The sequence below is a fragment of the Ptychodera flava genome, unplaced genomic scaffold, assembly GCF_041260155.1.
Source record: "Ptychodera flava strain L36383 unplaced genomic scaffold, AS_Pfla_20210202 Scaffold_60__1_contigs__length_796720_pilon, whole genome shotgun sequence".
NCBI lineage: Eukaryota > Metazoa > Hemichordata > Enteropneusta > Ptychoderidae > Ptychodera > Ptychodera flava.
In genome coordinates, this window is record NW_027248382.1 from 125,412 (window position 1) to 151,500 (window position 26,089).

Genomic DNA, 26,089 nt, shown 5'->3' on the forward strand with positions numbered 1-26,089 from the left:
AGTCTCAGAGTGTGTGGACATTGTTCAGGTAAGATCTGATGAGTGTCTTTCTTGAAATCAAAACAAATATGAGAAGATTTCACAGCGATGCTTTGATGAATGTTTACAGTGAATACAACTGTCATTGCAATGCTGTACAGAATTAACAAATGTATTCTGTAAAAAATATGAAAATTTCAACCGATCACTTTGATTTTCACTTAATGAACCTAATTATATAAGGTCGTGGAATTCGAACCAAAACATGACCAGAAAAATCTGGACATTAACTCAGAAATCTAGAAATCATGTTGAAATTTGATTGAATGTTGAATGGAAGTCATGTCAACACTGGACATTCTGCAGAAATATCAAAATATATCTTTATAAAAAAAACATTAAAATTTCAACCGATGACTTTAATATTATGATTTTTGAATTCTTTACATCAAGACGTAAAATTCTAACCCCAACATGGCCAGGAAAATATGAACATTTCTCAGAAAAATGAAATTATTTGTATTTTCTACATGTCAAAACAGTTGCATTAAAGTATTTAAACTAATCACAATTTCTCTACAGTGTTCAAATATTACTCTGAAAAAATTATAAAATTTCAACTGATGTCTTAAATTTTATGATTTTTGAATTCTTCACATCAAGAGGTAAAATTCTAACCCCAACATGGCCAGGAAAATATGAACATTTCTCAGAAAAATCAAATTATTTGTATTCTCTGTGTCAAAACAATTGCATCAAAACAAACCTGATCACAATTTCTTCACATTTTACAAAAAGTTGACTCTGAAAATAATACAAAATTTCAACCAATGACTTTAATTTTTACATTATTGGATTCCATACATCAAGATGAGAAATTCTAACCCCAACATGACTAGGAAATTATGAATAGTTTCTGAGAAAAATGAAATTATTGACATTGTTCATGGCATCAAAACAAAACGGATTACAATTTCTTCACATTTTACAACAAAATTCACTCTGAAAAAAATACAAAATTTCATCCAAGGGTTTCAATTCCACTTGGAGTCATTTCCTGACATCATAACGAGAAATTCTAACCCAAACTTGGCTGAGAAAATATTGAGTTTTGATGAGAAAATCAGGAAAATTGTGTCAGTCATGGTGGTGATGTGTTTGTAGGTTGTTCAGTTGTACAGTTGTATTCGCTGCAATATTTGCATTGACTGTCTTCTCAGATTTCTTACTTGTAAATGACCTTGACAGTGAAATCATCTGAATAAACTATTCTACCGTCTGTAAACACTGCAATGTAGACAGGGTCTCCATCTACAGTTACAGTTTCCTGGTATTCACCCTGTCTATCAAATTTCACTATCTTCCCAGTATCATCTGCCACATAAATATTGTCTGCATTGTCAACTGTAACTCCCCATGGATACTCTAAGTGATCACTTCCAAATTGATTCAATATTTCAAGATTACTGTCCAAAACATAGATACACTTTACATCACCATCACATGACACTATGAGTTGATATTTGCTATTCATGGTCAGAGAGTAGGGCTTACTGAGTTGTCGTCTTGAAATAATGTCCCCATCTCCATTACATTTGATTACACAGTGTGCACTGTAGTCTGCTATGAAAACATTTCTGTCTTTATCAACAAATACACCAGTGGGGTATTTCAGTTTACCCATTGCTATTATTTGTTTCACTTCACTCTTTGCATCACTCACTACAATGCATTTGTTGACGCTATCCGCTGTGTAATAGTCACCATTGTCTGCCATTGCTGTGTCTTGTGGTCTGAAATTGTGAGGTAAGCCATGAACTGTGACAGATGTTAGAATCTGTGCAGTGTCTGCTGTTACTGTCTTCACACTGCCAGGGTCATCACCATGTCCATAGTCACAGACAAGTACATGTCCATTCTTGTTTATTGTCAATCCATATGGGTTAAAGTCTTCTCCTGCTGATTTTTCATCGTCTGACAATAAAACCCTGACAGTGTTGGACAGTGGTGTACCTTTGGGTGTAAGGTAACAATTTGCAGATGTAGGTCAAAGGTCAACAGCTGATAAAACAATAGTACTGGCATTGAAACATGATTTTTTGACATGAAGGTGACAATTTCTTCAAAAAATCTAATTAATTAAAAAATTTAAACGGTTAAAATGTTACTAATTTGCATAATTAATTAAATTTTACCGATAAACAAATCGTTAAGGCTGGTAATTGTACTTTTTCACCTCTTTTTAAATGCCAGTAGTTGTTTAATTGAGTAATGACAGTGGTTTTTTTACATTCTTAAGATTTTGGTAATAATTAAAAATTGCCCCTGATCAAGTAATTTGCATAATTAATGAATTTAGGTAATTAGGCTTTATCTCCATAATGGATTTGAGTAAAATGCTAAAATTTTGTGGAATTGTTTCTTAAGCCATGGCCGTGTCATTGCATTTGGTCCAGTGAATTTTATCTGTGTAGTAATTATGTATTTGCATAATTAATGAATTTAGGTAATTAGGCTGTATCTCAATAATGGTTCTATGTAATATGCTAGAATTTTGTGGAATTTTCACTGAAGTCATTGCCGTGTTATTGCCCTTGGTCCAGTGAATTTTATCTCCAATATAATTAACAATTTGCATAATTAATGAATTTAGGTAATTAGGCTGTAGCTCAATTATGGTTTGGTGTAATATGCTGCAATGTTGTGAAATTTTTTCTGAAGTCATGGCAATCCCATTGCCTTTGGTCCAGTGAATTTTATCTCTAATGTAAGTAATAATTTGCATAATTAATGAATTTAGGTAATTAGGCAGTTATCAACAATAGTTCAGTGTAATATGGTAGAATTTTGTGGTAATGTTACCGAAGCTTTTGCTGTGTCATCACAGTTTGTCCTGTGAATTGTATCACTAATTATTAATTTGCATAATTGATGATTGTAATGCAATATTAGAATTTTTTTTGTTATATTCTGCAAATTTGTTTAATTGTTGATGTTTGTTGCAGTGGTATTTTTTAGTCTATGAGCCAGGCCTTGCAAAAGTGTTTAGAAATGGCATTAAGTTGTCATGGGTCTTCTGCTCAAACTGATTTCAAGAGAAAATGATACATTATGAGGTGTCAAGATATATTTAGGAAGGTAATATTAGCTTTTCAATGTGTGGCATGATAAAAAGTTTCATTTTTCGGGTAATTCCACCCAAAATGTAAAAGAACAGTATAAAATTGAAGTTCAGCATACTGTTTCCAGTAAACCATAGGAAATTGTTTAAATTATAAATATACACATTTTATATGCCATTTACCAATTATGAGTACATAGAGTAAATTTAGCCATAAAATAATGGCATTTTTTGAGGTTTTTCCATAAAATAATGGCAGTGACTTTCAGTTACACTGACAGACAATTCAGTTTCACTCACATTGTACAATGTAACATCAATGAACACTGAATTTATGAGAAAGCGATATAAACATTTTATTTCTTATACTCAAGAATGTGACAGAAAACTTCCATGTTTACCACGTTTTACCCCAAACTATGCATAAATGATATTATGGGTGTATGGTTCTTTTCTGAAATATGGAAAAGTTTAGAACTACACACTGAACATGATAGAACATTATTTATGTTTAAAGATGACAAAGTTTCAATGAATATGAGCAAAAAATATTCAAATTCATGTTTTTGGCCCCAAATCTTCTGAACTGAAATGCTTCATGTGATGTAGAATGCAAATCTCTGGGTGATGATTGCAATGATACATTCAAATATACAAATGAACCTATTTCATTCATAGAGATTAGTTATGGTGTTTTGTCAAGAAGACATTGATATTATCAAGCCATTTGAGTGAAAGAATGTCATCAACAGGTGTTAAAACAGAATATTGAGTTGTAAAATTCAGAATAGCTGATTTGACCTGTCAAGGTGGTTTTTCTGAAAATTTCAGTGTTACTGGCCATGCAGATTTGAAACTGCTATAAACTGTACAAAAGATAGCTAGAGTATGTATGTTTATTGTCATACAGTGTCTATTCAGTATCACTTTCATCGCTTGAAGTAGCTGCTATTTTATCATCTTCCGCCTCAGCTTTGTTTCCACAAGATACACACTCACAGAGCTCTGTACACAGCATTGATGCACTTTGGCAAGAACATCTGGAGGTCTCACAGGATGATTTCTGGCATTTACATCTGATGAACTTTATCACTGAATCTTGAGCTGGAGGCAAAGTCATCCACTGTATGGTGAGAGTGGAATCAGAACACAGCCATCCATGACCATGTGGGTTTGGCGCATTGACTGTTTGTAGTAGACATCGCCTGTGAACAGCAGCCTGGTAAGGTCCATCTCGCGTGTTGTACCAAGCTGTCCTTGTTTGGAGGGAGGGCACTGTCATTCAGGTCAAGTTGAAAGCAGCTTTATCTTGCACCATTGATGTTGTTACATTGATTTTGGTGCGACACTTGACAAACAAATCTTTCAATTCACTGCAGCAATTGATCTGTGATTTCTCACTCCATACCAAACTGCAGAAATGTTGCAATGTGGCTTTCTTCACTCAACATTATTTTCACCAGCTTCTTCTTACCCTTTCCTCTGAAAGCACTGACTGTGTCGCAGCCTGAAAATACATTGATACCAACAATGGCCTGTGCAGCTTTCTCCTACAAACTACCTACCTGTTAATGTTTCTTCTCCAAAGTCATTGTTGTCCCATACAAGAGTTGTAAACACTCCTTCCTCAAAGCCTGGTGGAATCCCATTTCCTTGCAGCTGTTGAATAGCCAATGCAGTGTCATGTTGTAAAATCTGTAAATGTGATGTACAATGACCCAAACCATTCAACAGTCCTAACATTGACGATGAATCTGTTGTACAACAAACTGCCATTCTCCAAGAGCAACATGTTTTTGTGTAGCTTTCCTTCCTTTGGAAGACAAGTAGATTAGGTCTTTACCAGTTGACAAGAGTTTATTCTGTGCATGAGACTTTGGCATAGTTTTCTGAACAATAGACTGCAGAAGCTTCTGTACACCAGGCGAGGAAATTAAATTCACCAGCACCACTTCTTGGCATCGCTGCAAAGTGACATCTTCTGCTTTTGGTGGCCACTCGCTGACAAAGTCTGCACTCTGGATGACATCATGCAGCTGCATGGCAACATGGAAAATATCACACACTTCACTGCTGCTGCTTGCTGTTGACTCAACTTGCACACATTGCTCAATTTCATCGTCACTTTCAGACTCAGCTGTTATTTAATACCTGGCTTGTTGATGCACTACCTCTTCTTTGAGCATGCAAGCACCAATTCACATTTATGAAAGTGAGGGCAAATGAATTGTAGCCTGTCACCATATTTTTTCACAAGTCTTTTTTTGAATGCAGTGTTTCTGTAGGTTCTGTATCACTTATGATTTTCATAAACAGATTCTTCAATGATGTCATTCTAAAGACTTCACCCTATCAAAGATTCTTTTCTCAATGACGTCTGTACAAAAAATCTTGATTGGTGGAGTGTACATAACATCACTCTTAGCTTCATCTTTCTTCTCATATGGTTTTTCTAAGCAACGAGTGTAATTTCTATAACATGACTTGTGATATTTTACTTCAATGCTGACTAAGTCTTGACCTCTGATTTGAACCAAAAGTTCCTCATCCTGCCTGAGCTCTGCAGCTTTTACAAGACTTTCACCAGTTTCGCATGACATCAGTTTCTCTACTGTTCGTTTACCTATCTTCCTGTCATACATGTGTTTCACACTTCTGCATATCAAACTTATTGGTAGTAAAACATTCACACTTCTACGTTTACCCCAGTAACACTGTGGAAACAGTAGCTGACCTTAAAGTTGACATTACAGGTGGTTAAGTTTCCTTATCAATGCTATCAATGCATTAATCTTCTACTACATGTGTACTGGTAATCTTGGCCTACCTTTTTCAATTTGTGTCTCAGCTTGAGCAATACGGCATTTGTCTGAGAAACGTCTGTACGTCTGTAACACTTGACGTGAAAACCAATGTTGTCTTGTCATTCTGGACTGAAGTTCGTAGCAACTTCTTCTTTTTCTAAACCATCAAGGGACTTCCATTTCTCAACGCATTCAATGAATTTGGCCCAGGATGCTTCAGAAATGGTCAAATGAGTTCATTTTGTATGTCCAACACATGACACACACATACAATGTTGTTGACCTTGGCCATGGTTGTTTCTTACATAACCCGCTTTCTGATTGGACAATAAGCCATAGAACCAATAGTCATGTATGTTACAAAATCTAATTATCTTCCGGATGAGGTCCAGGGGGACTTATGGTTTGGGTTCTGTCCATCCATCCATCCGTCCAGGAGGATATCTCGAACATGTCTGAGCCAATTTCTTTCAAACTTAGTACAAGGATATTACACAATGGCATACATATGCACGTCCATTGTTTTTGGTGTTGCATGAATAATTAGTGCTAATTTGCATAATTAGTTATTTTTGAAAAAGAGCTCTGTTTCTTAAGAGACTGCACCAAGTTTAATGAAACTTTGTACACATGTTAATCACACACAGCTCTAATAGCACATATAGACTTTCGTCAGTATTTGGCCAACTGATTGCTAATTTGCATAAATTATTAATTTTCATAATTCTGTCAATATTTTGATAAAAACTGACTCAAATTTAATGAAACTTCTTACAGATGTATACATACCAGAGCTGTAGCTTGGTGCAAAGGCATTTGGCAGGATCATGTCAATAAATAGCTAGTTTGCATATTTGATGAATTTTTGTAATTAGGGTGCTATGCCAAGAAATACACACTCAAAGTTGATGAAACATGGTACAGATGCTGATATACCAGAGCTGTATTAGTATGGATCATGTAATGAAATTGTTAATTTGCATATTTTATGAATTTCTGTAATTAAGGAAATATGTCTAGAAATACCATAGTAAATTTGATGAAACCTGGTACAGATGTTCATCTCAAATTGTTTTGATAGCAAACAACGACATTCAGCAGTATCTTGTCAATTATTTGCTAATTTGCATATAAAATGAACTTTATTAATTGGTGAGCTATGTCCAGAAATATTGCACCAAATTTTATGAAACTGTACAGATGTTTATCTTAAAGTGGTGTAGTAGCATGCCAAGACATTTATCATAATCATGCCAATTAATTGCGTATTTGCATATTTAATGATTTTCAAAATGAAGTTGATACATCAAGAGACATCATCAAGATTTGTTGAAACTCAATATAGATGTTGAGCTAATCTTGCTTTAACGGTGTATAAGGATATTTATCAGTATCATGTTAATTAATTTCTAATTTGCATATTTAATGACTTTTCCTTATTAGTGTGATACGTCCAGAAATCCTGCATCAAATTTTATTGATCTTCCACTGCCAGTAGTGTAAACTGAAAAGTGACATCCTGTTATAAATTATTTTGTGACTTCTTTAATGACTTTGTGTGGTTAGGATGGCACCCCAGATTGGCTGAATAGGGAAACAATGTTTGTAATGAGAGATCTATATTCTGAATGACTGCACTAGATCTGATGACACGTGCTGCAGATGTTGATCATATGAAGATTTACCAGTCAAGAAAGGAGTTTTAATTCAGCATTATCAATATCGAGCTAATTATAGGAAGTTACATGAGGACATTTTTGGTTCACATCTGGTGCTCTGATTCTTCATGTCAAGAACCATTACTCAGACATGCCTGGACCAGTTTCTTGCATATGGATTTTTGACTTCTGGTATGTAGAAAATGCTCAAAATCTTTCAACTCTCTCACTTGTTAACCAATTTAGATGACTTGTGTAGTATTATTGAAGTCATACATGAGAATATGGATGGGCATGCGTTTCTGAAAATTCTAGACAGTTTATGAGATATCGCCGTAAAACCCTTAAAAATCTCACAAATGACACGGTAGATATTTTTCTGTTCAAAAATCGTTTGTACTTGAACAGATAACCTAATCCGTGCTAGGGGCTCTAAACAGGTATCTCATGTGTTACATTCTGAAATTTTGGAAAATTTTGTGCAATTTGTAGGAGCTGAAACGTTTTAAAATAGAGCTGTGAAAATTTGTATATGTGTGATGTCACGGGTCAATCAAGTGACAATCTGCATTTTTTTGAATTGTATGGTTCTAGAAATCATTATTATGCAAAGAAAACCATGAAAACTTAGCATTTTGATTGATTTTGGAAATTACCCCTAGCAACTGTTGCTTAGCAATTTAAATCCTTCGGTATGATCTTAAGTTGAGCAGAAAACCAATGTCAACAAAGTGACACAAAAACTTGGTCGGCCCACAGACTAATTGTTTTTCTCTCTAATTTATGTCCATTGTGTTTACTAATTTTCATTATGAGTAAATGTAGCTAGGTAAACAGTAACTCAAGATTAGGAGTTTGATAATGCACAAATCTATGAAATCATTTTAAACCCCATATTCTAAATTTTGTTTGTATTTGTAACGTGATGTATGGATGTATGTTTTTGCATGAATGTATGTATGTAAGTATATGACCCTAAATTGGCACAAAATATCGTCCATGCACCTAATTAAACCTTGATTCAAAACTTGACTAAAGTGCTGTTAAAGGTGTCTTTCTGATCACAGCTAAGAAGTTGATGTAAACTTTAGTTAAACATTAATACAGAAAGATGATCTGTATAGGAGAATAGTTATGTAGCTGATTCATGGCATACTTTTTAGTATTTTTGTTCTGTATTCAGTTTTATGGGCTGTTCACTAAGCCCGTACAATACCATGGTTTGAATTCAACTCCACTGTTTCCTATGGTTAAGTTTGGAAATACACGGAAACTTGGGTCAAAGGTTGAACATATATAAATGACAAGTTTTCAGCTTTACACTCCAAATACACTATGGCCACATTTAATTCAACTGTCGAAATCAATATAGCAATTTGCGTATGGCAAAAAGCAGCCAAGTAAGCTTTATGGCGTGAAACAGAGGATTTGAAAACCATCAGAATGTCAGAGCCACAAAGTGTACAGCTGTTGTCACTTTCACTTCCTGATGTTTTTAGTTCTTAATATATAATTCTATTCCATGTTTAGATTTATACCATTTATAGTGGGAATGAAATCTAAAGTCTCTTTTTACTCTAGATGTTTGCAGGTGCTTAATTAACTTATTTTGAATATTTTATGAAATGTATAAAATGAACTTTCAGTCTTTCTTGTACATGATTGTGTTGACAGTCTATACCAAATGCCGCAGCCTTCAGCAAACAGTCTTCTACCCATAGAGGGCACTGTGCAAGTAACAACCCCCCTCCCCCTCAAAATCAAAGTCAACATCCACTGTACACAAGTTGTATTTATGTTAAACTGAGTAGGGTACCTGTATTTCACAAGCTATCAGCATTGAAGAAACATTGAAAAATAAGAAATTATTATTGTTAATAATTATTTTTAGGATCAAAAACAACATTTGCTGAAGGCTAAGCCAGCTGGTATTTTTAGTGTTTTTTATGATAAGATTGCAGCAGAAATAGTTTTCAGCAAAAAAAAGAGGAGAAGTTTGAGTATAGGGGTCAGTGAGAAACTGGCTCAGACATGAATGACTATGTTCAAATTATAATGAATGATTTATATGGGGCATTTTAAGTAGGGCTTTTTTCTTATTTTGTCAAAAATCATAATTTAAAACACTCATATGTTAGCATTGAAATTTGTATACTGCTTCCATCATGACTCATTAAACTGCTCAAATATGGGTGTGTTCATACAATACTTTTTAGATGTAATTAGTTGAAAATATTAAAACTGTGCAATAGAACTGAGAACAAGCCATACAAGCTGCAAATAATTTTATGTATATTTTCATAATTTTATTGCCAAATCAAAGTTGGTTTGTGTAACTATGCTAACTGAAGGATGTGTATTGAAGTATCACTGCTCGCTGATTAAGACCCTGCTTACATATATGAACAGGTCATATAACAAACAGGTGTCCCCCACATGATAGTATAAAAATACAGTGTTTCCTACACATTCACATCGTGATCATCCAAGAAACAAGCATGATGCCATTTACTTGAATGCACAACACAGGATTAGTTTTGGCTGGAAATCTGAAATTATTTTAAAAGTTGTAAATTTCTATGCCACTTTCAACATTGTTTTTCTGTTTTTTTATGGGTCTTATTCAAAGAAAACTGGATAGCAAAAGATATTTTTAGATTGGTTTATCAGTTTGATTACTAAAAGCATTATGAGATAATGTGTGAGTGAGAAAATCTTTTACTTTTAAGCCTTTCATAGGATTTTAAGGAAGTTCAATAGATATTTCCATTTCTCTACAAAAGTATTTGTAGCACAGTTTTCAAATGTGTTGTATAGGCTGTCAGGGATACACACTTCATTGTAATGGAATGACGTGACATTGACACATTTTAATGTAATTTTTTTACAATAATTTTTTTTATGAAAAGACTTCCTTGAAGAAATGGAGAATAATAGTTTACTGCTTGAAGACTTTGAATTTTACGTTCATAAAGCTGCATGTACTGTGTTTAGGTAGCTTTTATGTAAACTATATTTTCATTGATATCTTTCAGGAAGTGATAAGGACTGATAGCAGTACAGAGAAGATGACTTCAGTGAGATAATCTTTCACAGTTATACTTGTAATGATGAATCTGCAGTGGAATTCTACTTGGACTGTGAGGGCAGTGTTGATGACGGTAACTGTGACAGATGCCAGTTTAGAAACTGATAGCGATGGAAATTCTGATCAGGACACTGACAAGCACAAACATTCCACTCTTGATGGCTGTAATATTGGTGACAATTGTGTACTACAGAATGAATGACAGTTGCCAAGTTTGACACATGTACACTCACACTCACTTCAGAGATGCCACTCTTGATTTGATGACTCTAATGATGGTGACATTTGTGACCAAAACCACAGTTTTGAAGGAAATAATAATAAAGTTACATAGCCAAATGGGATTGATTAATTCTCCATTTCATAGAGACTATGTATGCCATGATAGAGAGTAAAGAAATTGAACACATGTAAACATACAGGATGTAGAAATGATGTGACTGGTACAGGACTGTGATCATGAAGTGATATAGTTCTATGTGTAATGTATGTCAGTACTATCATTTACAGTACATTTTTGATTTCCTTTTATCACTTTTTCCAGTTTTTTCTGCTTTCTTCAGTCTTACTGTGTCAAAGCTTTTCTCTGTTAAATCATTTGCAATACATGATACATTTCAGAAAATACAGATTTTCTCTATGTTTAATGTAAGATGAACTATTAACTATCAGGGCTCATGTACACTCTAAAACCTAGTGAAGATATACTGGAGCATGTGAATATATCAAATGCATGATAATTTTATGTTAGGGTTAGGGATAGAAATTAAACTATTAGTTATGCAGTTAAGATAATTTATGAAATATTGCATATTTATTGTGTTTTCATCAATTTTAAATTTCCTGTAAATATGGAATCTGAACTATTCTGATAGATTAGATAAAATATATATGTATAATTCACATGTAATAAATTATGTTATCCTTTCAATGTCGGTAAGAAGGTTGTATTATGGTTCTGAACTTTTGATGTTTTATTCAATTTTAATGGTTAGAGATATTTGCATTCTCCATTATGATACAAAAAGCTCAGAGTCTGTCAATAAATATGACACTGGATGTAAGTACTGAGTTACAAGTCAGTGACTTTATTAAGGAATTACCGCCACAATGAGTTTCTGTAAAATGTACAATGTCATGTATGTATATATGTATGTATGTATGTGCGTATGTGTGTATGTACCGTATGTATGTCGGTAGTATGTATATAGGTATGTAGGTGAGTAGGTATGTATGCATGTATGTATATATAATGTATGTATGTATGTGTGTCTGTATATATGTATGTATGAATATGTATGTATGTAGGTGTGTGTATGTATGTGTGTGTGCTTGCATGCATGAATGTATGTATGTATGAATGCATAGAAGCATAAGGGCATGGATGTATGTCTGTCTGTCTGCTTGTCAATGTCTGTCTGCCTGTATGTATGTATGTATGTATGTATGTATGTATTTGAACGATGTATGTATGTATATATGTAAGTATGTATGCATGCATATATGTATGTATTGAATGTAGGTAGGTAGGTTATAATGCATGCATATATGTTTGTATTATGTATTGTATTTATATGAAAAAATGTATGCATATATATATATATATATATATATATATACACACACACACACACACACACACACACACACACACAATATATATATATATATATATATATATATATATATATATATACATGGATGCATGCATGCATGCATGTATGTATGTATATATTCTATGTATCTATGTATCTAAGAATGAACCTATGTATGTATTTACGTATCTATGTGTATATTTATGTATGTATGTATTGAATGTATGTACGTATATCTGTATTGCATGTATGCATTATATGTATGTATGTATTGTATGGATATGTATCGATTTATGTATGTATTAATGTATTGTATGTATGTATTTATGTATGTGTGTGTATCTATGTATGATTAATGTATTGTATGTATGTATGTATTTATGTATGTGTGTGTCTGTATGTTTGTATGTATGTGTGAAGTTGTGTATACATGTATGTATATAGGTGTTTATGTATGTATATTTGCATTCATGAATGAATCTATACATGCACAGAAGTATGCTGGCATGGATGCGTGTAAGTCTGTCTGCCTGTATGTATGTATGCATGTATGTATATATGTATATGTATTATGTATGTATGCATTGTATGTATGTATGTATATGTGTGTATGTATGTATGTGTATGTATTTGAATACATGTATATATGTGTGTATGTATGTATGTATGTATGTATGTATTTGTATGTATGTATGTATGTATGTATGTATGTATGTATGTATGTATGTATTCATGCATGCATTAGTGAAGGTGAGTCTGTCTGTCTTCATTTCCATGTTTATCTGTCTACTGCAAAAGCCTTAGAATCACCTCATGTATACAACGTATTGGGAGTGCAGATTCACATCTCACTGAATGTGGAGTTTGGTGCAAGTGAATATGTCAATCCAAAGTTTGAAGTTTAATGATGTGAAAGTGGTAAGAAAATATTTTGAACAATAGTTAATCTTAATTTTATTGTCAAGTTAATAAGTATGTTACAGGGTAACTTTTGTCTTTTTATTACAATATTTTTTTTTTATTTCAGTGAATTTCTTTCCGAAACTGACCATAAAATACTGTTAGAATATAAATTTGCTGGATCTCACAGCTATTGCGATTTACAGAGAGTCCTCTTTTGTTATGAAATTTGAGAAAATACTGCATATTTTATGGCGTGAATTACATTTCCAACTTTACCTAATATATGAGCCACGCTTATCAGAGCACTGAGTGTAGTGATCTCCAAGTACAAATGTGTCTATGATAAATTAACATTTAAAATGAGGACGCAATTTTATAAACTTGCAATTTTGCTTCTTTAAAAATCAATAGTATCTCTACAAATGATGTTTCGTAGTCACTAAATAAACATTTTACTCGGTTTAGTTGACGTTAGTACATTGGAACACATGAATATGATATCAGCATTTATTGTGTTGCTTAATTAAAACTGATTTGTTCCATGGGATAATTAATTTTTGACTCAATTAACTAGCTACAAGCAAAATATCAATGTATATATTTTTGATAAACTAAAGACTCGCGAGCCACAGGCTTCATGGCCCCATTAAACGACAACTTAAAAATTTCTCCCACCTTTGCTCCTCTACATGTCCGCATTAAGTTTTCTGTTTGTTTTTCCATATTGAAGGAATAGAGAGAGTTATAATGGTTCACCTTTCCAAACACGTCATTGCTACATGGATATACCTACCTCTTTCGACCTGCCTTAACTGATGATAGACTTCCTTCTGTTCATCAGGAATGTCAGCGTCATCAACGATTGCCTGGATACGCTCCTGTAGATCCTCTTGTTCTGCAGTCAAACTTGCCTTGGCGGTCGCCTTCCCCGACTTTGCCCGTACCAACTTCCTGAATTGCTCTATTATGTCTTGTTTCCCTTGGTAGGGATGTCAAAGTCATGAACGGTGTTCTCAACATACTCCATGAGTACATCGCCCTCTATCACCAGCTTTTGATCAGGCTTGCCGGTCTTGTCTGGACCCAAAGGCAGGAACTTCTGGAAAGCCATCATCAGTTCTTGCTTTATTTCAAGGGGAACATCTGCTTCATTGATTATTGCTCCTGTCTTTCGAACGAACTCTTGTCGATCAAAAACCAATTCAGAATAAATTGTATTCAGTTGTCGTAATTCTTTCTTTATCTGGATCCATTCATTTATGAGTTCATTCAGTTCAGATGTTCTGCTTTTCTCTCTTTCCTCTGACATTCCCCTTAGAATATTTCTGTCTCTAGCTTTCTCTCTTGTCTTTGCCTGCTCCATAGTGACATTGGCCCTTTTTCTCAAACATTGGATTCGATTTTATCATTCATTTCTTCGATGGCTTCAATAGACAGTTTGAGTATGTTGTCACCTGAATACAAATATAAATGATAATGGTATATTACAAGGAATTTAATGACACAGTTACAACCATGTTGTTTTGTAGTGAACTTCTTAAACTGCCAAGTTCAACGAAAGGATTGCAATTTGCTTATTATGCATTTCGGACCTTATGAAATTGATTAATATTAAAGACCAGTTAACAACTTGGACAAGAGTAAGATTCTAGTTATGGCGAACAATAAGAATGGACACAAAATTGTTATAGATGAAATTTAATTTATCATCTTTTAGAATGAGGAATCGGTAACATATATCGTAGACCACTGTAAATGCAAAAACGTTTAAGCACAGCATCTGGAGTCATATGCAAAGAGGACATCAATTAGTTTTTCATATTTGATCGAAATTCGACATAGTGAGAATTCATTTCATATTTCTATCGATATATCAGTCTTCCAAAAAACAGTCTATGAAGTACTAACTAGAACATTTTAGCATTAACGCTCATCATCTACATATGCAATTATTAGAAAACATTTAAAAATTCCCCAGGTACAAAGGGTGAGAAAAGCAGTGGCATATCATTCGATCGTTCCTCTACATCGCGTGCGTTTTACTCGCCTATCTACCAAGCCATACTATGATGTGTAATCGTCACTTGAGCATACCTTTGGTGACTGCCAATTCCTGCTTACATAACAGATACTCTTCATAGTCTATTGATGTTCCCAATGACAGGTATAAAGCTCCAATTTCATCAAGTAGGCTCTCAGACAGGAATGTACTCCTTACCATCCTGTGAAGACTACCACTTGAATAGTCACCCATCAAAGACTCCAGGGCTTCCGATGACTGGCAATCCATGTTGTGGAAATGCTTCCTTCACCCATATCATGTAACTCCATATGTTTATGGCGTTGGTCTAGTTGTTTTCCAACCAGTACAGCGTTTTCTTTTGTTTTTTCGTTGGAGTAGAAAGCAGCAGTAACATCCCTCACTTTTTTGCCGTCCTCCGGAATAACACCGTCGGGTCTCACTTTCACTCCAATTTGGCCTGAAACGGCAAAATTTCAAACTTAATTTCGACACACTCATTTATGCAATTCGTACTCACAATTGTTTCCTACATCAAAACGGAAGACATTATTATAAAAGATGGTCAAGCCAGCGATTTAGTTCGAAGAGCTTCCAAACTGAAAGGAATGATTAACACAAACATATTGACCTGTCGTTCCCATTATTTTCAGTAAATGATTCAATGTAGTCAAGAGATATCTGTAATTTACTTTTATCACATGAAATTTCTCTGATACGTGTCCATTACTGACGTTCACGGTTATTAAATATGCCATTGATATATAAACCTTACATGTGTGACTTTAACTATTAATTACATTGAGGTATAGTTTCAGTTCATAGCGGAATCTCAAAGGGAGCTTACAGTGATATCATTATCTGACATTGACAAAGTCTTCATAGTCATTAAGGCATATTTTTTCTACTGCTGCATTCCATTACTATCAATTATATTACCATGCCCTGGCTGTCGCATTTTGATTGGTCGAGCTGAACCACGTGACTGACCACAAATACACAGTAATGGTCTGTTTACGTGCCCGTGAATATGAATAATAAGATTAACAACTCAAAGTATCGTAACTTTACAGCTCAAACGTAAATCATAATCAATCACAAAATAAAATGGAGCACTTGTGGGCCAAGTTGAGATACTTTTTTCTGAAAATATCTCCGGATTTGCCAATTTTTTACAGCGCGCGTGACATTTTGTCGCGTATTGCTCAGTTCTGGGGCCCAGTTGTCGTTCGCTCCGGAAATGTTTGCAAATTTTGACGGTTTTCTTCGGTTCGTCGATAATATAATGGAAATAACAGACTCCGCTCTGACCGTTAACGTTTATTTATGGGCGCGGGCTCGAGGAAAGCCAAATTAACGGGCTCGGCAAGCCTCGCCCGTTAATTTTGGCTTTCCTCTCGCCCTTGCCCATAAATAAAACGTTAATGGTCAGCGCGTCGCCCGTTATTTCTATAGTGTATTTTCGTGTTGTTTTGAAATATTTCATATGATATGCCATGGTAAAGTTTCTTACCTGGCAGGCGTTGCCTCTTGTTTTTCTTGTTCCAAAGCTTGTGATAGGGAGATTCTATAGACTGTCGTTCGGATTCAATGACGTCAGAATTGACTGTAAAAAGAATACATATTGTTTAGTTTATAGTTCATAATTGTTACTTAGCACGGCCTCTGCATATTAAAGGACAAGGTGGGTTGCTGTTACCGAAGCTGTACAATAACTCAACAGAATTGTGAATGTGAGTTCTTCATGGGGACCAATCTGTGTATCCACCGTCCAATGCATAAAACAAACACTGTTGGCCTCTGAAGTTACCGTATGCAGCCTAAGCAGTGGTCAAGCTGATTAGAATCTAAGCTTAGGATGAGATAATATATGATTAGGAAGGAGAAATAAGGTGTTCCATTTTAATGTTTGAATTGCTAGGCACGGTACTTTTTGTTGGTATGTAATTTCCTATTCCTTTGGTATGTTGGATCCTTATTACATAAAACACGACCTGCTGGCGAATGTTGCAGTAACTCAAATGATTCGCCATATTAATATCACGAGCTCACTTCAAACTCAATCTTACACATCAGCCCTTGTCAGAGTATGGCTTTCTTGGTGACTAAGTAAAAATCCATCCCAAATTACTGACGGCCTGCTCTTCAGCATCGCATATAGATAACTATCGCAGAGGTGCATTGTGTACTTTGTAAAGCAACAGATGAACATAATCTAATTGTGTCTTGTGTCCAATCATTTACAGAATACAATCAGTATTGACAATTTAAAACTACGAGCTTCTGCACTTTAATAACAGAATGACTTCCAATGAACATATAGGTAAAGATGTACAAAAATAAAATGTACAGACTACCGATGCTTTCCAGTATTGGAATTTCAAACCGACATGAATGAGGGAATCAAATTAAACAAGTGTTGATGGTACAAATATGCTCACCTGCAAATAGTGGATATACAATTTATTTTGAAGTGAAAAATCTGATATCTAGCCTGCGTTCAAATGATGTATGGAAGAGTAAAACATTACCTGAACTCCCTTCCTTTCCTTTCCTTGCTTGCATTACGTCACGATCAAAACCTAACTGGTCGTCATTTTCGGGTGAACATAACTTGTCACCAACATTATTTGCACCATCTGAAGAAGTAACAATATTCCTCCTTGTGAAAATAAAGCACTGTTTATTTATGTGTAAGCATTACAGTACAAAATCTCTCTCTCTCTCTCTCTCTCTCTCTCTCTCTCTCTCTCGCTATCTCTCTCTCTCTCTCTCGGTGACGCATACCTGAACATTATAAATAATTCTTTATGACAAAGTTGTTTCACACAAATTTACATTGTTTGTGCAACAAGCATTGCCCGTTCAGTATCTTAGTACTGAAGCCACAGTGATTCTTATGAGGTAAAAAAGAGAAAAAAAAACTCTAAAAATTCTACAGTACTTTTTAACGTTTGGCTTCATTATAAATTTCTAATGAGGGGTTATACCTGTATTTAGTTCATCTCTACTCTTTCCCTCTGTCGTCTTTGACTGGTTGCCGTCAACTCGACTGTTATCGCCGGTACCTAGGAAAAGAGGTGATACTTATTTTAAAAGACAGACTCACATAACAGCAAGTCAAACAATAACTTATGCAAATTAGGAAATACATAGTCTGATATATATATATATATATATATATATATATATATATATATATATATATATATATATATATATATATATCGGGTTCAACCTTTCGTCAGCACTTAAAAAGGTAGGAGAAGCGTGGATATACAAGAGCTAAAAGGAACCAATCAAGTGTGGGACACATCGAATGCATTGAATTGTCAATTTATCTAGGTGATGCTAGTGTGGTAGGTTTTAAAAATTGTGGTCTGTACTAGTATGTCGACTTAGAGTCCTAAGGAAATTATTGCAGTAACTGCCATTATTTCATTAACAAAAGACAGAGCTGAATTTTTTCTAGGGAGCTGTCATCATTTACAGCCTTGGAGTCGGAGGAATTCCCGAGAGTAACACCCTGCAAACCATGATGTATTTTAGTAATCAACCTCTCTAACGTACAATAGTGTCTAACTCCACCACTTAGAAACGTTAAATATTAATACAAGAATTTTCGTAAAATTTACAATTAACAAAAATATCGCAATACTAAAGACCATAATTAAATCCTTGGGTACCCCGCTAGATCATCATTACTTATTTCATGCCGGTAGAAAAATGCGAAACCAACAAACTGAAATCAAGGTCACAACAAAATGTAGACATAAAAGCTCACACTATAACCGATATCCAACCATATATAGTGTCATTTAATTAGGATGGGTATCATGACAGGGTTGTCAATAGGATATCTAACAGGGCAGAATTTGAAAGAAGGGAGTGGGACACGCGAGAGGCGGAGGGGGAAGTGCCAGAGGGGATGTCCCCTATCTTGCGTTGGAAATTTTGAGAAATTGATGTGTGCAGTGGTGCAATCTGAGAGGTGTTTTGTTTTTGATTTGTTTTTCTTTATTAAGTAAATTTTTAGAACCCCCAAAACGGAGAGCACTAGCGGGGTCCCCTCCCTTGCATCGTAAATATTGTGCAATCTGAGATGTGTTTTATTTCATTTTGCACCCAAAATTGATAGCCCCTATTTTTTCTTTCCACACTTTAATTAACGCCCCTTCCGTGCCTTTGAAGTTTTTGAGTGACATCCCCTTCAGATTCCTCCGACCCCCCCCCCCAGGCCGTGAATGACGGCTCCCTTAGATCTCTTCTGTAATATTTCTAAATCTATATAATCTGTGACAATTCACGGTCAAACTATATATTTAGTTAAAATCGGTATGTCAACATATCAGTACTTCGGAAATGAATTGCATTCTCATTCAATCGCTATATATACTGATGTATAGACAACCCGTATGACAACCAACATATGGGACATTTTGATCAACATCATGTTCTTCTGAATTACAAACCATATATATATATATATATATATATATATATATATATATATATATATATATATATATATATATATATATATAATATATATATATATATGTTTGTACCTTTCGCCGTTAGGTCTGACGTTTTTTCTTGGTCGGATGTAGCGTCACCAGGGTGCTCGTGTTCACATGTTGTCGATTTTTCTTCGATTTCTATGCATTTACCTCTGTCAGCTGTTGAAAGAAGAACAGGTTGACAAGGCATATTATATATGACTCATATAATGTTTCAACTGTACATATCTCTACTTTTGTTTAGGATTGCACCAAGGAAACAATCCAAGCTTGTTGTTGCGAATATTAGCTGTTGTAAGTAGTTCGACCAGCATTAGACATAACCGGTAGAGTAGGGGTTGTATTGTGTGACTGAAAACAAACACGCCATTAGAATTGAAATTGATGACTTCATTTACATATCCGGAAGTCAGTCTGAGTTAAAATTTCAACTCTGTGATATCGTCTCTCCCTTAGAATGAATTTCATTTTTCATTTATTATAAATCAATATCACTTTCTTACTTAATCTACCTTACTATATAGGTATTAATACTCCTTGTGTTCTAATTACACATCATCTTGTGAGACAACGAATTGCTGACCTTTAGTAATTTGTTGATTCTGCAGATATTTTGAATGTATATATTTATAACCATCTGGAGACGTCACGTTAAAATATCACACGGCATCACTAGATAAATGTGTTGCATCAGGCCGATGCACAGTAGCCGGGGCAATAGTATCTATTCCATTATTACATTATAACCTGATATTTGTACGCTTACATTGCTGAGAAAATGATTCCTATTCTGATATTTTGCACTCAAAACTGCAAAGAAAATAAATGGAGCCCACAAATGGGTTTTCTGGATTCGCGGTATTACATCTGTACGATACCTTACTCATAATTTCATAATTTGTCCTGTTTATTGCACTTTTATGACGTTAGGTCTCCCTAAGTTAAGTCTGACCTTCACTTTCTTGATTACCAAACGTGCCAGGAGGAATTTCATCATGGCGTGCTGTCACTGCTGCGTCTTCTTCAGTTAATGATTCAGGAACTGTTAGAAGGAGAATAACATGAAAATCAACACCAGGCTAACTGTCAAACTAAATCGAAAGATTGTTTAACTTTGTTTTTGACATCACATTTTTCTGGCTTCCCTTCGTGTCTGTCTGTCTGTCTAGCTGTTTTATGCTAAGTCTTTTTTCAGCCCGTCTCTCTGACTGTCTGTCTCTGTCTCCTCTCATTTTACAGCATTTTTTCTCTTCTGAATTTGACAGCATCTACACACTCTCATACAACACACTCACACGCACACGCTCATCCGACTCATACACTGGAATGTCCTTGTACTCTATGAGAGTCTACCTGTTTGCTTAACGGCATGTTCTGTTTCCTTCGTTGTTTCTTTCTTTTCAGAAGATTGTCTTGCATATCAGCTGTTAAAGTTGCAATAAAGGTTTCGTTTACGCCTTGTTGATTCCCAGCAACTTTCTCGATGATGTGTTGTCTTATCACCTTAGCTCGTTGCATCGCTGTCTGGTTTTCCAGCATGACGGACGTTATTCGTTTCGTCAACTCTGCAGGATCTCTAACCATGTCTTTGCACATTCCTTTGCTTCAATAATATCAATGTGTTTATCCACTATCTCGTAGCTGTGAGATCCTTTAGGGAAGACAACAGGTATCGCTGCGCACATTGCTGCCATGGTGAGGTTTGCATAACTTGTTGAAGAAGGCGGAATCAGTACAAGATGAGAAGAGAACAGTTCACGGTTGAATTCCTCAGTAGTTGTCACGTACGTAGGCGTGATCTTCAATTCAGGGCTTCTCTGCAACTTTTCCACGATTTCTTCCTCTTTACTTGGTGGTATTCCAATAATTTTCCATGCCGGTGGCGTCTTCCGTAATAAGTCGAGATTTTCAGCGACTGTGTTAACGGCACTAATGATGATATCAAGTTTCTTGGGATCTTCAAATTCGTATTCTTGAACGATGGATAGAATTTGGAATGCTTCGTGTTCAAGATTGGGGAGCTCTTTTGATGAAGATGGCGCTAAGTATTCTTCGAACACAATTGGAGAAAGCAGCTGTTGATTAGTGTCAGGATACAGCCGTCTATACCTTCCGTAAACTCTTTCCCCAATAGAAAATGAACACTTTGCATTTTTAAACTCTTTTGACATAACTTTCTTTAGGAATTTCAGCTCCTCCTTACTGCACCGACGATCAAAGGCGTTATGTCATCTTTATCAAAGGGATTGATCAGATAACAGGACGCCCTTTGAAACACCTTCGACGTGATCTGAAAGGCAGCTCCTGATGTGAACGCACTTAAGCCAAACACAAACTTGACGTTTGCCAATTCTTCTAGCTTTGGATAGTGTATGTTATGGTACAGCAACCAATCACGATGTGGCTCTCTGAATTCAAATACGCCTGTTTTGGTCGGAAGATGTAGTGTTACACCCATTTCTTCGGCTTCGCGTTCCTCTTCTTCAGTTGCTTGTAGAGCTGTACAATGGACAGATATTCCAATGTCCTGTAGTAGTCTTATCGCCAGATGAAGACCATCGGTAACTCCTCCATGAATTGACGGTCCCCATCGATCACATACGATTACAGCCTTCTTTACCATACTCCTGTGAACAAAAAAGAGTTTTATGAAAGTTGGTTCGCATTGACAAACGGTGTTTTGTGTAAAATTTAAATGTATTTTATATACCTTCGCGTGTTTCTCCATTAAAACACCTTTGCCTTGAGGTTTAAAAAGTATCAGAGCTAAATCGTTACACATTATTTATCACAGAGTTATTATCTAGTTGGCGAATAGTCGGATATTTTGAATGCAGTTCGTCACCCTGACTCAGTGTCCTCTCACAGACTTCGAACTTTGATACTTTGGGGGAGATAAAAACAGGGTCTCATCACATTTTCCACTCTAGCACACAGAATAGTCCCAGAGGCGTGCATGTGTTATTACAGTTGTGATTGTTAAAAAGTTACACGTAAATGTTTAAACGTTTCTGAAGTCAGAAGATTATAGAAGTATCACAACGGAAATACGGTAATACGCATTTTAAGGATCGATCAATGCATCAAGCGATTTGTATGAGTCCTGTTTAACAACGGTATTATTAAAAGGTTCCAACAATCACTGAATAGATCACATAAATACACGAACTAATATATCTACCTGATCGTCCATGTCAAATGGAAATGGTGTCCTTTCTAAATTTATAATTTTTCCCCCAGCAATACAATGATCCTAGATTTTGATTTATTTTGACGATTGCACACCAACTGCAAAGTACTTTTTCTCATTGAGACTCTTAGTCTTGCTTGTATATTATGATCATTAGCATTGGAATGATTTAGAAAGTGGGTCATATCTGACACTCCCATTCTCTTCATATCGACCTATAGAGGGCACCCGTGTCACCTGACACAGGGCCTTCAAATTGCTGGGCACTCTTATTGTAGTGTTGGTCAGTTTATATGCCATTAAGTGTTAGAGTATTGTATGCATTTTTTCACAGCCGTGCTGTTGTCGTAAGAATTTTCTCTTGTATTTATTAGTACAGGTTATTTGTCACGCTACGAACGGCGCATTGGCTTGCCAGCTTACTAATTTGCGTCTGTATATTACCTTTTGGTGTTCGTTGTCGTTGTACTGCCACGTCGGCCGCCATTACCATCTGGGCGTTTAGCAGGTACACCGCCTTTGCTGCCAGAAGTACTTGGTCTTACGTCAGAACTTGCCATGCCGACCCTGGATCTGAGTAAGTCAAAGTCAAAGATGACTGACGTCTAATGGGATGACGTAACTCTGATCAAGGATAATCGAGAAAGGTCAGAGAGAAAGACACGAGTAGAAGTTAACTGTCCCAGAGTTGCAGAACTCGTGACAGAAACCTTAGTTGATTATTAACTTTTTTTCATTTCAGAATAAAATGGCGACGTGCCTCGTACTTTTCTCTGTAATATGTGTTTTATGATTATCTTAGCTGCGTTCCGGATCATATGAAATATGTTAGCCAGTCTTTTTTATAATTTCGAGAATGCCTAGCTAAATTTAGATCTTAAGTCGTACTCAAGTGTAAGTATGCTTGTAAAAAATTCATATGTTCCGTGTTCGTCCACTTAAATATGCCCAATCCCACGGGCTTGCCTTAACACTATACCCACGGTAGCCAAGGATTAGGTTCTTGATATTGGCCTCAAATTTAAGTTGTTGCCGCGGTTTGAATCTATTTGTTTAGGATTTTCTTCAACTATTTAATCATGTGGTACTATTTGACACAAAGACAATTACAACCATAGCAGTAATGATATCTGGACTTCTCCCTGTTAATCAGCCTTGTTATCAATCTTTCAATCTCCCCCTACACGTTTTGGTCATTCTCGCCTCTTCCAAATCACTAAAACCGTTGCATCATCATTATCATCATAACTAACATCATTGTCGTCAGTGAAATTTCATGACTTAGAAAAAAGACAATTCGTTCCAATAATCTCTCTGACTCAACTCGTGATAAAATGTAATACATACAAGGATGGAAGTCGCGATATTACACAAGCGTCTGTAGTACTTCGTCCGAATGCGAGTATTAATATCAACCGATACAGCCTGGGGATACCTAACTCTGACAAGGTTAAGTATTAGTGACACTATATAAGTTGACCACCATAAAACAGACATACTCTGAGACTACAACGCAGTCAATGGAAATTAATTCGTGTATGGAGTTAAGCACTTAAAACATAAGTGCAATGAAATCGGATTGAAAATAGACGATGTATGTCAGTCTTGCAATATTTACAGCAAAGTGACATTATATATTGTCCAAGATTAGGTGACTTCTTGTTTCCAGGTGATGTTGTTACAGAGTTCCGGGAACCCCATGTGTATTTATACACGTTATCTTCTCCATGCATTAATATTGTTTACACTCAAAAACGTAAACATTAGCTTTCAAAAATTATCATCTTCATTCTGCACTAGTCTCTATTATTGACTTCAGGTTGTGACGTTATGTATTCTGTCTACCTCCTTTCTGTCTCTCCACTACTACCTGTCTGTTGCATAGCTTGTTGTTTCCAAAATACGAGAGTTTTTCATATAAAGTTTTAAAATAGCATAGCAAATTAGTATCATGAATTTCTGGAAATGCGTATAGCCAGGCTAAAATACACGGTCATCGAGTTTTAGTTATTTCCAACAATCTATAGAGCCATGTAAAACTTACAATCAAAGCAGACACGTGCACAACGTCCGGGCCGAGATAGCAATCGCCACTGGCGGCATCGTTTATATATGCTGAAGATTCAGTTCACTTCGGTAAATACAAAAATATATCTTGATCACATAAAATCGGCTGTCATGTATATCAGCGCATTTCACACAAAGATGAAATCAACTATTTGTTGTGTTTCGTAAATACATATATTATCGGTACATAGTTCCCAGCAAACTTATCAGAGTGGAGTTTGCGCAGTGGGACCTAAAATAATGTAAGTAGTTAGTCTTAGACATGTATCTCATCAACCTCTCCGATACATTTTCACGCACTGCTGTTTGTCACAAGCACACTAGAAATGACTACCAAATAACCTAATTTTTTCTATTATCACTTTCAAAAATGTTCTGTAATATTTATCACCCTTATGATTGTTTACAAATTATTTCAAATTAAATGTAAAGAAATAAATAACTGTCATCAACTGTCAGGCTTGCATTATTACGTTTGCCAGGCGTTAGGTTCCACGATATATCGCTCTACAGTGACATGTCAAGCTTCAGTCTGGCGGCACTTATTTAGATAGGGACTAAGGTCTGAGTGCAGGTGTCCAAATTCCTCTGTATCTCAGCGTCAGTGCTGATAAAGGCCGAACTAAAAGGTGACCTGGATAAGGTCAATCGAGACAAACACTTCACCGCCATTCTGACTCGCCACAACAGTTATTCACTAAATTGATTCAATCTAGGTTCCCCAGAATCTTCCATCAATTTAAAAAAAGAATGAAGTAAATCACTAAGTCGTAATTTTCAGTACTCAATTAAAGTTCAATTAGCTGTATCTTCTTGCGATTTTTCCGTTAGTTTTGATTGAAATGATCACTGGCTCATGTTGAATAGCCTGTAAAATAACAGATAATCGCATATTATTCGGAAACATTACGTGCCCTACAACTAAATAACATGTGATTTTACAACGAAAATTTCAATTTTTGTCCGGACAGAAATACAAACTCTGTTGACACGCGGATTGCAACGTAGGCATTCTTCTCAACTGCGCGAGCCATGTACAGCAATTTCAAAATAAATATTCATTACTTATGCCCAGCACTTACGTCGTAGTCCATTGTCCGAGCACGTTGCGTAGCCAGATGTCTGGCAATCCTCGACGCAATGG

The 26,089-nt window shown here is 35.5% G+C and overlaps 2 protein-coding genes across 2 annotated transcripts; both read right to left on the reverse strand.

Annotated features, from left to right (window-relative positions):
* Positions 1 to 1,068: 1,068 nt before the first annotated feature.
* LOC139128569 (tripartite motif-containing protein 2-like) lies at positions 1,069 to 14,122 on the reverse strand. The gene is made up of 2 exons (XM_070694325.1): positions 13,942 to 14,122; positions 1,069 to 1,992 (listed from the first exon to the last, which is right to left on the reverse strand). The coding sequence occupies exon 2, from the start codon at positions 1,754 to 1,756 to the stop codon at positions 1,205 to 1,207; it is 552 nt and encodes a 183-aa protein (XP_070550426.1). The 5' UTR covers positions 1,757 to 1,992; positions 13,942 to 14,122; the 3' UTR covers positions 1,069 to 1,204.
* A 6,444-nt stretch (positions 14,123 to 20,566) lies between these two features.
* Positions 20,567 to 23,579, reverse strand: LOC139128568 (uncharacterized). Its single transcript, XM_070694324.1, has 3 exons — positions 23,323 to 23,579; positions 21,042 to 22,315; positions 20,567 to 20,730 (listed from the first exon to the last, which is right to left on the reverse strand). Exons 1-2 carry the CDS (start codon positions 23,436 to 23,438, stop codon positions 21,877 to 21,879), a joined length of 555 nt encoding a protein of 184 aa, XP_070550425.1. The 5' UTR covers positions 23,439 to 23,579; the 3' UTR covers positions 20,567 to 20,730; positions 21,042 to 21,876.
* Between the last annotated feature and the right edge of the window lie 2,510 nt (positions 23,580 to 26,089).

Coding starts and splice junctions, on each gene's coding strand:
- LOC139128569 (XM_070694325.1), bottom strand. CDS start 1,756: ATGGCAGACAATGGTGACTATTACACAGCGGATAGCGTCAACAAATGC.
- LOC139128568 (XM_070694324.1), bottom strand. CDS start 23,438: ATGGCAAGTTCTGACGTAAGACCAAGTACTTCTGGCAGCAAAGGCGGT. Junction 22,316..23,322: donor ACGACAACGAACACCAAAAG/GTAATATACAGA, acceptor TTTTGTTCACAG/GAGTATGGTAAAGAAGGCTG.